Source organism: Cibotium barometz, chromosome 53 (assembly GCF_041138505.1).
Source record: "Cibotium barometz isolate CiBa-2024 chromosome 53, ASM4113850v1, whole genome shotgun sequence".
Taxonomy (NCBI): Eukaryota; Viridiplantae; Streptophyta; class Polypodiopsida; order Cyatheales; family Cibotiaceae; genus Cibotium; species Cibotium barometz.
Genome location: NC_141098.1, coordinates 35,355,333 through 35,368,549, shown reverse-complemented (window position 1 = coordinate 35,368,549; position 13,217 = coordinate 35,355,333). Strand labels below are relative to the sequence as shown.

General features: G+C 46.9%; 1 protein-coding gene across 2 annotated transcripts in view; it reads left to right on the top strand.

Moving 5' to 3' along the window:
• Positions 1 to 2,029: 2,029 nt before the first annotated feature.
• PDE312 (Nucleic acid-binding, OB-fold-like protein) overlaps positions 2,030 to 13,217 on the top strand; it is a 102,844-nt gene continuing 91,656 nt past the window's right edge. Inside the window, exons 1-6 of one of the 2 annotated variants that reach the window (XM_086788939.1) lie at positions 2,030 to 2,898; positions 3,953 to 4,012; positions 4,269 to 4,298; positions 4,440 to 4,513; positions 4,664 to 4,745; positions 5,001 to 5,074. In XM_086788939.1, the coding sequence (XP_086645065.1) occupies positions 2,092 to 2,898; positions 3,953 to 4,012; positions 4,269 to 4,298; positions 4,440 to 4,513; positions 4,664 to 4,745; positions 5,001 to 5,074 (1,127 nt within the window). In that variant the 5' untranslated portion in view covers positions 2,030 to 2,091. The remainder of the gene's footprint in view (positions 2,899 to 3,952; positions 4,013 to 4,268; positions 4,299 to 4,439; positions 4,514 to 4,663; positions 4,746 to 5,000; positions 5,075 to 13,217) is intronic. The other variant, XM_086788938.1, reaches the window with a different exon arrangement.

Genomic DNA, 13,217 nt, shown 5'->3' with positions numbered 1-13,217 from the left:
TCACATGGCACTACAAAACCCCAAGCCTCCTTCCGAAAAAAGTGGCCAGTCATGGAGGGAGCCCCCCTCTTTTTACTTTGTACATTATTCTTCCTATTTGCTGATATTCATACTCTTCCTTAGTATCTACCCTTTCTCTCCCACTATACATGCGTTTGCATCTATTGTGTAAAAACCTTATACATAAAATACTTTATGTGTGCACACTTGTATTTATGTACTGTCACATTCCATGAAATGGCAATTGATATAAAAGAAATAGACATGATATACACATGCACATGCCAGATTGATCGGTTAAAACACCTTGTGTGTGTGTGGCACTGCCAAGTGGTACGATTACGACCACATCGTTGAATGTTGGTAAAATCACATACATAAATGGATGGTGGTCTACATGTGTACATGATCACAGACATAATGGATGTTATCTATTGACACTATATACTAATCACATACATAAATGTGATTAGTAATGGATGCAATCCCATACATAAATGGATGCAACCTACTGACACTACATACATTCTCTCTCTCTCTCTCTCTCTCTCTCTCTCTCTCTCTCTCTCTCTCACACACACACACACACACACACACACACACACACACACACACAAAAGCTTTAAGACATTGATCAATTTCTACTCTACATTAAGTGGACTTATTATGGATTAAGCCCTTCGGCATATTCCATGTTAGTTTGTTTGGATGATGTTTTTTCAATTTGCCAAGATTGTGAAGCAGATGTCAGAAGCCTCACACTTGGATATTGATGACGCATATTCTGCGACATTGATAACAAGTGTGAAGCGGCTTCGACACCCGCATTCCCAATTCATTAACACTTGGTTCTTATCAGTGTTGTGGTTTGGATGGTTACATGTAACATGCTTCTCCACTTCAGTTTATGCTTGCGTCAATATTCAGTGTCAACTGTTCTTCTTTCCCTTGTTTTAAATTTATTACTTTTATGTTTTTGTTGCTAGTTCTATGCTTGTTGTCTGTGGGTTCAAAGATGAAACTTTCATCTAGTTATACTTTTATACATGTTTCATATAAGTCAACTGATGTACATGTTTCATTTAGACATTTAGTGGATAATCAAGCGGGTTGGGTCTTCGAGTAGTTGTGTATTTGATTGTGGATATTATATTCATATTTAATTAAAACACACACACACACACACACACACACATGCAACTCATGTCATCTTATCTATATAAAGCAGAATCACAATTGGGTCCTCAAAAAAGAAAAACAAAACATGTGCAAAAACAATGAGGTCAAAGAAGAGGCTCTTTTTTGGTTGGGGGTTTCTGATGGCAATCGAGGAGCTCGTTTACTGACTAAGTTATAGAGTATGAGAGATCATCATCACCATAGCATTCTCGAGGAGGGGGGGTGTGGGTTTTCTGCAAATGGGCCAGGCACCCTCCAAGCACTCAGCGAGGACCTCGAGGTTCTTCATGGTGTCCTCTATGGAAGGGAAATAGGAGGAGGAGTTTGGCGAGAAGGGGAGTCGAGAGGGGATGACTTGCAAAACCTAAATTCTAGGAAGGCCTTGTCAACAATTTCTCCCACAGGCTTTGTTGGCTATGGTGTCGGCTCTGCAACAAATAAAATAACAAGGTGCCTCGGTTCGTCGCCATAGACCATAAGTATGTCGCCATTTTCTCCTGCTGTGTCATCTGTTCCCCCTCACGCTTGATGATGGGAGCTCGAGGAGCTGCCACCTCGCTTGACCATGTGGCAGTTTCCATGTTTAAAGGGGGTTGTAGAAATTAGAATAGATATTCCGTAGACTATCTTTCACAATAATCCCCCCAAAAAAGTGAGGGGCGTGTCCCCAGGGCACTATTCTAGTGGATAGGTCTTTCAACTTCCAGACATGGAGGTGGTGAGTTCAAATCTTCCTCTGCACACTCGGGGCAAAAAAAGTGTAGGGGGGTATTCATCAAATTCCCCTAGCTTCTAAGGTTTAATAAATTACTCTAAAGACACGTGTCGATTAGAGCAGCGGTCGGGAAGGCTAGCCTAAATTGTTGGAGGGGTTTATGGGTTTATCAGAACAATCGTCGAAAGGTCTCAGCTATGGAGCTGCAACACCATCTACAGTGCCATAGCCAAAGCTTCCCCCTAACCTCTCTGTGCCCTTTGCGCTTTAATTTCACCCCGCCATCTCTCTCCACGTTCTCTTCTCCTTCTGCTGCTAGAGGAGGACGTCTTTCTTCCGTAGTGGCGTTGGCCCGGCACAGTGATCGCACGGCGGCACCGCCGCCCAAGAGGGACCTGCGGGACTTGCAGGGGGACTACGATGAGCTGGAAGGGGAAGGCGAGGGTGACGAAAAGGGCAAGGGACGCCGGCGGACGTTTTCGAGCGAGGCGGAGGCGAAGCGGCACCACTGGATCTCCCGCATGTGGGCGCCCTGGGAAGAGGCCCTCTCCCCGGAGGCGCAGTTCGCCGTGGACGCTCTCAACCTGGGGCTGGGCGACGAGCCCATTGTGCCCATGGAAATGATGGACCGGCTCAATGTGAATGAGCCGGTCGTCCCAGATCCCGTCGAAGGCGAGGAAGAATTCCCAGAAGACCCTGAGGTTCTGGAGGCCATCGCCCATGGAGCCCGCCCGGGCACCACCTGGAAAACCCCCATGGTTTTCTCTCTCATCCCGCCCAGAGATTGGCCCCCGCCCGGCTGGAAGGTCGACCCTGACGAGCTCGCCTTTATTAGGGGAATCCATGCCACTGTAGACAGACGGGTCGCCCCCTTTGATCTCTCCACTGCTACCCCCCTCACTGAGGAAGGTCAAGGCAACTTTGCCCGGTGGAAAATGTTCGTCAAACAGTATGAAGAATGGGTTGCAGCCAACAAAGAGAGGCTGGACCTTGAAGCAGAGGAGGTATGCTTATCCCCCACCACTTACTCAGGCAAAATTGCTTACATTTTTCTTTTTTTAAAGGAAATTTGGGGTGCCACATTTTATTCATGCCTTAAAAAAAATAAAGAAAGAAATTTGAAGCAGAAATGCACTTCGAAAAACGTGCACACACAACCATATATTATCATGAATCAAGGATGCGGCAACACAATGCTGCCAGCGGGGTTTTAACCTGCAAGGAAACCAAACACCCTAACCAACCAGGAAACCAAACACCCTTGTCAACAGGGCTAGGCATTATGGCCATTTTCTCAAATATGCTTTATTGTATTCTTTTTGGGTAGTTGAGGTAGTTCTTACAACCTCCTATTGTTGTCACCTATACACGCTTGTGCTCTTGGTGCATGTGACATTATTGTTATTGTACCATATGTGTACTTAGGGAAGACTGTTGGGAGTACACACTTTGCATTTGTGAACCCTGATTTATTGGACACAGCATCTGGAGCAGTAAGAGGGGCACAGATTTTGGCGCTGATTTATTGACAAGGAGGAGGCTGCTTACAAAGGCTCCCCATTGCTGGTGGCCTGTACTTTAACATAGTGGTACATGACGAGAAGGCTCAGAAACCCAGGTGGAGGGCCATATGCCAGTTATTCTTAGCAGTGCATCTGTGTTGTACTTTGTTGTCTTCATTTTCAACAAAAATATAGTGTATCTTAACTAGTAGAACTTTGTGCATGTGCAAGTGTCCAACAGTTTTTGTTAGTTCTTGTATGCTATATTGGGTGCCTGAATATGTTGATGAGCTCAATTTGTGGAATTCAGTCTTCCTTGCGGAGAATGATCTCCATAAATTGCTGTGGTTTTAACAGTATTAAGCTGTGTCTAGTTTGCATCTGCATTCTAGCCTCTGTAAAACTATATTTTACATTTAGTTTGGAGAGTGATCTCAATCAATTGCTGTGGTTTTAACAGTATTAAGCGGCCAACCTTTACTCATACAAGTTTGTTCTTATGACATTGTGTATTTTCTTCAGTCTACATCACAATCAAAGTATTCTGCTTTTGTAGGTGGGCGATGAATACTATCCCGGAAGGAGGCGTATGGGCAAAGACTATGTTGATGGGATGGTGAGCAATGCAACAACTCTATGCTTGAGTCCAGTCATTATGCAGAGAAGCACTGATAGGTTTCACTTTAGGAAAGAAGTTTGCAAATAAGAAGGTAGTTCTGAAGACACATGTATACATTTTGAAATGAGGATTTCTTGACGCCTTCATCTTTATATATGGTTTGATGTTGCTTAAATTTCTTATCTTTTCCCATTTTAGTAAATTATGGTGGCTCTATTATATGTACTAACCCTTGTGGTTCCTTTTATCGCAGTATGAGCTTCCATTTATTTACCCTGGACAGGTTATCTTCGTCATTTCATATTTACAAAGCCCTTTCATGATGTGCATATGCGTTGTGTAATTTGTGGTATTTTTCAATTCAAAAACATGGTCTCACTATGAGTGTGAGTAACCTCACTGCTTCCTGCACCTGGCCTTGCAGCATTATGTTGGAAAGGTTACAATGGTTCATTTGTATGAAGGTGCATTTATCAATTTTGGTGCAGTTCATGATGGGTAACCTCACATTCTTGTTAATCTAGAAACTGAACTTGCATCTTAGTTCTTTTTAGACATTCTAGTTAAAGTGCATGTTTGTACTTGCTAATATGAGGTGAACCTGTAGGATGCTTTTATATTGACACTCTTGTTTTTTGGGGATTGTAGATGGGTGCCTATAAAGCGTAATGATTGGTACTGGCTCCGAAAACGCATCAAAGTTGGCATGCGAGTTCAAGTTGAAGTTATTGTAAATTTTCATTCCTCTCATTCCCACCATTCTTTATGTGGCATGTCACCTTGACCCCTCATCTCTTGCAAGCATGCCACCCCTTATCACCCCACTTCATGAGGCATGTCACCCCCCCCCCCCCACACCTCTCATACCCACCTCACCTCCGTCTTAATGATCAAATCGAGAAAAAGAGTGAAAGATGTGGCTAAAGCTTGAAGGACTTTTGCACTTAGAGTAACTTAGGGGTGGCTGATAATTTGTGTCTTGCAGGCGAAAAGAGATCCGTATCGTTTCCGCTTCCCAGTGGAGATGCGTTTTGTTCATCCAAATATTGATCATCTTATGTGAGATTTTTGTGTCCTTGTGGTTTTGCTTATGGAGTTTTTTTATCTCAGGCTTAACAAAGAACTTAACAAAGGATGTGAAGCATCAGGTGAAGTGAAAAAGGAGGGACAAAGAGTAGTTAACAAAGCATTAAAAAAGCGAAGGATGGGAAGAGGGTAAGACTTGCTTGTTTTCACAAGAACATAATGTATTAAAGTAGTAGTGTGTGTCACGTGCATCCTGCACTTGGATGCTACGTGGACATATCCGTTGAGCAGGTGCAGGACGTGGAGTGGTAACTATTCCCTTGTGAGCCCTAATCCGGGATGAGTCAGGCAAGGTTGCACTCTAAGTGTCTACGGTCAGGTGTACAAGTCCCGTACATGTTCTTGGTCCGGTGTGCAAGTCTTGCACATGAAGTAGTGCCAGTCTGTCCTGAGGGTCACCCTTTGGGATGATGACAGGTGTTCTGGGCATTGATAGACTTGTAGCCCGATGCTAGGGCACCTAATGAACATATAGCTGCATGTAGAACTGCATAGAGTGCACAAGGCCATGGGTTAACCCATGTTGCCCTACAGTTGGGCCATGTGGGGCAGCCTGTGGGCCACGGCTTTGGCCCAAAAGTCCCATAGCATGTAGTGGCCAGCCCTTATAGGGCATAGGCCTTGTCAGCCAGCCTCTAGGAGGCTAGGGCCCAATCAGCCAGCCCCTAGAAGGCATGGGCAGCCACTCGGCTAGCCCATGCAGGGGCTGCACAGCAGGCAGCCAGCCCACGGGCAGCCAGCACAAGCCGGCCAGCACCTAAAAGGCCCATATGAAAAGGCGCCTATCTAATGCTGAATAAAACAGGTCGTGGAGCATTTATAAACAGGCCGACTGCCTCTGAAGCCCAGCATTATTGAGGACTATAAAAGCATAGGCTAGCCTAGGTTTTCACCATTTGATATTCACAAAGTGCTGAAGGTATTCAAGGGCTAGGACAGCCAAGGGAATCCCAAGCAAAAGGTGAACTCGGGTGTACCTTGTCTTTGTTGTTGTTGTTGTTCTTCTTTTTCTTCGACATCAGCACCATATCCAGGAGCGGCTAGCTCAAGCTCATCCTCAGTCTCATCCTGACTGGCATGCTGCTCCTACACCTCATCCTCTTCTTGTTGACTCATCTCCCACTCGGTGAAGGAATCTGCCTTCTTGGTCACGCTCTTGCAAAGCATTCGCAAGTTCGCGCTGACGAAGACAAGGTCATTGGCACGCTCTATCCCGAGTCGGTTCCTCTTCCTAGAGGCAATGTGGCTGTAGGTACTCCAAAGTTGCTCCAAGCAAGAGGAGCTGACGGCCTGGCTAAGTATGCGGATGGCAAGCTGCTGCAGCTCTGGTCCATCTGAACCAAAGTCCTCCCACCATAGAGCAACACCAACTTTGGAGCGGTCAACCTGTGCATCATGACAGCCATAGGAGCCATGAAATGACCTGTACATCGAAAGCTGGTCCCTGATCTTGTGCCTAACTGATGCATTAGGCACAAGACGATCCAAGATGATCCTCCATCCAGCGCTTACCTCCCGGTTGCTCTCCTGCTTGTTGCCTTGGAATTCTGGGTCCACCACATAAGCTGCTGCATGCAATGGAGAGTAGTAGGAATTCCACCTTCCTAGACACAAGGCATGGATCTCCTCGTATCTGTCTTCGTCGGGCACGAAGTCTTTCAACTTCTCTATCATGCGATCCATGGCCTCGTAGACCTTGCCTATGCATGGTTGCATAGCGTCTACAATCCTCAATAGGTGGACTATGGGCCTCACCATAGCATTTGTGGTCTTCACACGCTCCTACCAAGAGGCGTCGTCCGCCCGGAGCCTACACTCTTGGCCAGTGTTTGTATGGGACTCTTGCATGGCGACAAACTCGTCGCTAAGGAAAAGCCCCCTCAAAGCACCACTACAATCCTTCAACCGGCCCAACATGAGAAAGTTGGCGGCAAACCGGGTGTCGGAATATTTGAGGAGAGAGAGACAGGATCTCTTGTTGAACTCATGCCGAAGTCTTTGGTGGTTGAGGACAAAGGAGACCATGGTGTTGGCCTCCTCAATGAGCGGGCTGATCCATGGTAATGCCCCGATGTCCTTGAGGAGGTTGTTTAGGCAATGAGCCATACAAAAGGACACCGTGACATGTCCATACATACCTTGGAGAATAGCTCCCGCCGCCCTATTGGAAGGCTCCCCATCTGCAACAAAGCCCACTACATGCTCGGGGCCAACGATCTCCATGGTGGTAGCCCACTCCGCCGCAAGCACATCCGTGCTCTTCCCAATGCCGGATGCATCATGAGATGAGATGAAGTACATCTCTCCGTGGGAATATGCAACCATGCCGTGAATACTCCTCTTGCGGGTGTCACTCCATCCATCCACAATGAGGGAGACTCCGTTCCTCTCCCATTGCCGCTTTGTGTTGTCGGCCGCTTGCTCTACAATGCGCTTCTCCTTCTCGAGCAATGTAGTGCGCAAGCTCTCGGATGAGGGGTGCGTATAGGTTGAGCCATACTCCCCAATCTTCTTAACCATGACCTTGAAGTATTCCGACCTATTCAAGAAAGTAATTTACTAATGAGAAGGGGACTAGGATGATGAAAACATGAATGATGAATTGGCAATGATCGATTGCACTTACCTAGCCGCTTGAAAGGCAATGTGGTCGTGGAAGAAGAAGCGGGCTACCGCCATATCCACCTCCTCCTTCAACTTGGGGTTCCAATTCTCCCCAAGTGTAGATTGTCGCTGTGGGCCACGTAATGATTGAGAGGCCGTGGAGATGGAGGGTGGCGGCGTCGTGGATGGAGTAACATTCCGACTTGATGGTGAAGGTGATGGTGTGCATGATCCCGATCCACCACATGACTTCATTGTAGAGGCTTGAGTTCCTCTCCCCATCGTCGCGGGATCCACGGCCACTCGTGGTGTCCTTCTTGTCGCTTCGACCGCTTCGTAGACGCTAAGCTTGTCAAGAAGTTCCCGTCTCTTCTCGGGCGTGACATTCGTGCAAAACCTCACCTGATGCCCACTCTCATGCAAGAGGTGGGCTCGCACTTTGTCGGCGCCACCTGTTCGCTGGTACGGGCAGAGCTTGCATACCCATGGCCGAGAACTGCCTCCATGAGCGGATGGGGTGTAGTTAACCTCCTCCCACCATGTCCATCCCGTTGTCCTTCTACGAGAAGCCCCGGCACGTGAGGATGATGCCATGGTTGAAGATGGCTTGACTCTTGAGCCTTGAGGAATGAGAGAGAGAGAGAGAGAGAGAGAGAGAGAGAGAGCCTAGAGGCCTAGAGGCTAGAGCCTAGACTCTAGAGGCTAGAGCCTAGACTCTAGAGGCTTGGAAGTTGGAAGACTCAAGAGGCTTGAAAGTTGAGGGAGAGGTGAGAGAGAGAGAGAGAGAGAGAGAGGCCTAGAGCCTAGAGGCTTGGAAGTTGGAAGACTCAAGAGGCTTGAGAGAGAGAGAGAGAGAGAGAGAGAGAGAGAGTCTAGATTCTAGAATCTAGATAGTAGGGCGGCGGCCCGCGGTCCTTGTGTGAGAGCCTAGAGGCTTGGAACTTGGAAGTTGGAAGCTAGAAGAAGCTTGAGCCTTGAAAGCTTGAGCCTTGAGAGTTGTGTGTGCTTGTAGCCTTGTAGAGGCTTGTTCTTATATAGATAGGCAAGAGAGAGAGAGATGAAAGCCTCAAGGGCAAGAGAGAGAGAGAGAGGGCCAAGCCTCAAAGGCTCAAGGCTCAAGGGCCAAGGCCCAAGGCCAAGCCAACAACCATAAACGGCTAGAAACGGCAAGCGCAATGGCAAAAAACAGCCAGCAACGGCTCTCTGCCGTTCCCTCACAGAGATGTCCCCGACCGGCGTCCCCGTCCCTGCGGCGTCCCCGTCCTTGTCCCCCGTGAGTGACGCATCGTGGGGGACGTCTGTCCGTCCCCGTCGCTGTTCCGTCCCGATTCACCGTCCCCGCGTTCCAAGCAGCCGTCCCCTGTGACTATGGTCCATCTAGAGCCCGTGTGTGAGAAGCCAATTGGTGACCCTAGCATACCATACTCCTCGACCACACCCCTGCTTTGCTAGTTGTCGTATGTGTGTCACCGTTCGGTAAAGTGCTGGTTGGGAAATGAGCTCTATTAGGTAAAGCCTTAGGTAGCGCTGGTCGGGAAATTCAATGATCCCGTGGACGGTGGATCGAACCCCTCTCAGAAGAGGTGATGGAAACTCCCCTGGATCTCATAAAATACTAGGCATGTGCATATGTAGTGTTTGTTTGTCTCTGAGTTGACAGATCTTATTGATTCTGGCAATGCCTTTTCCTCCACTCTAAATCCATCGGATGAGACCCGAATCTCTCCAATTACAATCCACATGGCATGTGACATGTTCCTGTGCAGGTATCACGGCCTTTGGATGAATCCATCTTCTGTGACCCTCAATAAGTCATCTTTGTAGAACTACATTTTCGTGGGTAGCTCGGGGGGTGTTTGGTGGGGGGGCATGTACTGTGGATATGTAGGCTGAGGAGATCCAACTGGATGATCTGGTTAGTATCTTGATCAATGTTACATGCGGAAGCTAGTCTTCCTTCAGCCCTAAACACCATCTTGGAACAACCTGATGCAAAATGCATAGAGGAGAGAGAGAGAGAGAGAGAGAGAGAGAGAGAGAGAGAGAGAGCTGAGTATTCAGTATATTCATAATGTACAAAAAGGAAGTACAAGTCTTGCAACCCTTGGCTGCCTTCTTGAAAAGGTGTAGTAAATCTAAATCCTAGTCTAGTGATCCAATCCAAGGCTGGACTGGATGCTTCAAAACGACGAGCATCATTGCCTTTTATAGGCCTTTTATAGGCCTTGCGAACTGGCCGACCAGATCCTGGACAAAACCAAGTACCCTTGCTTGCAGCTGACAGGTGCTCTTCTCCTTCATGCACTGGCCGACAGCCACTCTTGTCCACCACCAGTCCTTCCCTTGCCAATGACAGCAACCTATGCTCCAAACTCAGGTTCTGATCTGGGTCTTTATCTTGTTTCCTCTTCAGGCTTTGAGGATAGCCTGCACATGACATCCCCCTCTGCTAAACTTGATGACGGGATTCCAATCAGTGTTCTTGGATGATTGTCATCATCGCATTATCTATTCATGGAGTCCCAACCTATCATCCTTCCCTTTCTGGCAACCTTTCACTGAAAACCTTGCCCGGTCTCCGAATCCACTCTAACTCTGATGAAGGTACGTGCATCTGTTCCATCCTATCCCCTTCCCATTCTTGCCTTGTCCCTGAACACTTTCTCTAGTCTTCTTTCCTGAGTATTGAGTCTGGCACTCACTCCACCCCTTGGAAGATCATCTGTCATGTGCATGAAATGCCATGGACATTCTCTGGAGCTAGTCCAGAAGGGGCAGCCTGAAAAAGATCAAGTAGAACCAGAAGTTGGAGCATAAGGTGCTGAAAAGGCAAGTGGGGACTTGGAGCAGGGCATGAAGAGGATGCTGTCGGCTGTACCAGAGAGCAAGGCGGCTGAAACGCATCATGGACCAGCAGTCGGCCAGCACTCCTATGGTCCAAAGGGGCCTATAAATAGGCAAAGTGCTCATTGTGATAGTCATTCAACTCCTTTGAGTTGGGTCTTAGACTAGGTATTGTTTTGGGTGTATACCACCTTTTCATGAAGGCAGCCTAGGGCTGTAGATGTAGGTACCTTTTTGTACCATCAGAAATATACTGAATTTTCAGCATCTCTCTCTCTCTCTCTCTCTCTCTCTCTCTCTCTCTCTCTCTACTCTCCCTTTTGTCTGCGTTTTTGCATCAGCGTGTTCTCAGTGGTGCTTAGGGCTGAAAGAAGACTCCTAGAGCTTCCGCGTGTTACATCGTCCTCCCTTGGAATTGTTGCGCGTGAAAGCTTTTCTGGTGTGCCCCAAGTGGCACCCAACTCACAGGACCGCCATTCCCTTGGGTTTTGTGGAATACCACCAACCAACCTCCTGGGAATTCATCCATGTCTTGTGTTCCTTTCCTTGGGCCTCGTACTTGTGCACATTCGTGTACCTTGGACCCGCGCACCTTCATCTGGGATTGAATTAGGGTTTAGCCTTGTTGAGCTTGAGGATCTGATACCGATGTTACATGCGGAACATCTTGGAACAACCTGATGCAAAACGCATAGAGAGGAGAGAGAAGAGAGAGAGATAGCTAAGTATTCAGTATATCATAATGTACAAAAAGGAAGTACAAGTCTTGCAGCCCTTGGCTGCCTTCTTGAAAAGGTGTAAAACCTAATCTAAATCCCAGTCTAGTGATCCAATCCAAGGCTGGACTGAATGCTTCAAAACGATGAGCATCATTGCCTTTTGTAGGCCTTGGGATTTACTAGTGAACTAGTCGACTGCTGGTCGGCCAGATCCTGGACAAAACCAAGTACTCTTGCTGCAGCTGACATGTGTTCTTCTCCTTCATGCGCTAGCCGACAGCCACTCTTGTCCACCACTAGTCCTTCCCTTGCCAACGACAACAAACTATGCTCCAAACCTAGGTTCTGATTTGGGTCTTTAGGGTGAGGAGGGCGAGGGTGGCTAAAGTGTACTGAAAGGGTGGTAGTCGATCCATTTGGAGTGCGCGTCAGAAACCAATTGGTGACCCCTAGAATACCATCCTGACTATGCCTCTGCATTGTTAGCTATTGAGAGGACTCCCAAGCAAGCCTCGATAACTTGTGGTTGTCTAGGGTGAGGAGGTGATGTATGTCACCATCATCTGGAAATTTTGCATATGTTGGGTAATCAGAGCCTCATATGTGTGAACCACCCTTTGTTTGTATTAATGTACTTAGGTGTGTGAACAAGCTCTCATAGCCGTTTAGTGTGTGTCTATGTAATGAGTAGACTTAGGATCTTCCAATGTGTTTCCATGCACATTGGGAATAGCATTTGCAGACAGCTTTGGTGCTTTTGGGGCACCCTCTTTTTGCAACCGTGGGCATTCCTTATTATATGTCCTTTCTAGCCACATTGGAAACATTTGCCTTGCTCTTTGTACTCTTTTACTTGCTGTTTGGATAGCTGTGAGACATTATTCTTACTCCCCGGCTTCTTTTCTAAGCCATATATGGGTCGGAAATCCTTTCTATCTTTATCCTTTTTTGCTATTCCTGCTGTCCAGCCTTGGACAGGTCTTGATTGGCTCTTTGTTTTGTGTTACGGGGGGTTCCTTTCTCATGTAACTCCTCGGCAATGACGACTGAGTGCATCATGTGCCTAAGAGTACTGTTTGGATAGAGGGTAAGGCTCTTTTGAATGATAGGATGCAAACCAGACTCAAACTTGGGCATCTTCTCCTCTTCTACAATCTTCAAGAAGGGAGTAACTTTAAGTATTTCCCGAGTGAACTTTTCCACATATGCATTAACAGTTTCATCTTGCAATTGGACAAGCAAGTCCCATACTTTACAAACTTCCTTCTCGAAGTTTCGAGGGAAAAATTGCTCATAAAATTGAGTTTTGAAATCAGTCCATGATTTGGCAGTAGTGCCATCCATCAATTTAGCCATCTACCAATCACATGCATTGTCTTTGAGATGCACATGGCGAAGCATAGTCTTCTTTGTAAAGTCACCATTAGTAAAAGCAACCTCAATTTGTTGGACAAATGCATGTGTCTTGCGAATGTCCCTCTTGCCATTGTAGGTGCCAAATTTCACATCCTTATCACCTGCCTTGAAAGTATGAAGCCTTTTAGACAAAACAGGTGAAACAACAGGTTCTTTAGCAGGAGATCTCTCTCTTTTCCTTTCGGCATGCCGAGAATGGCTCTCTGTATGTGAGTCTTGATCCTTGTGCATATGTGAAGTAATGTGTTGAGATTCTCCATGGTGAGAGACGAGTTTGGATGGATCATGCATCACACTCTTGCCCTTATCACCGTCTTCAACTTCTCGCATATGCAAATAAGAGCGTGCAAGAACCTTGGGATTAGCATGTCCCATCTGGGTAGCAATAAACTCAAAATCCTTTTTATCTTGCAAACTCTTCTATTGAGCGTCTAAGGCCTATTGAACCCTAGGTAGGTTCAAAATAGCCTTAACCTGATCAAGCTGCCAAGACGGAGGTTCTCAATCTGTGCATCACTTCTAGAGACATGAAC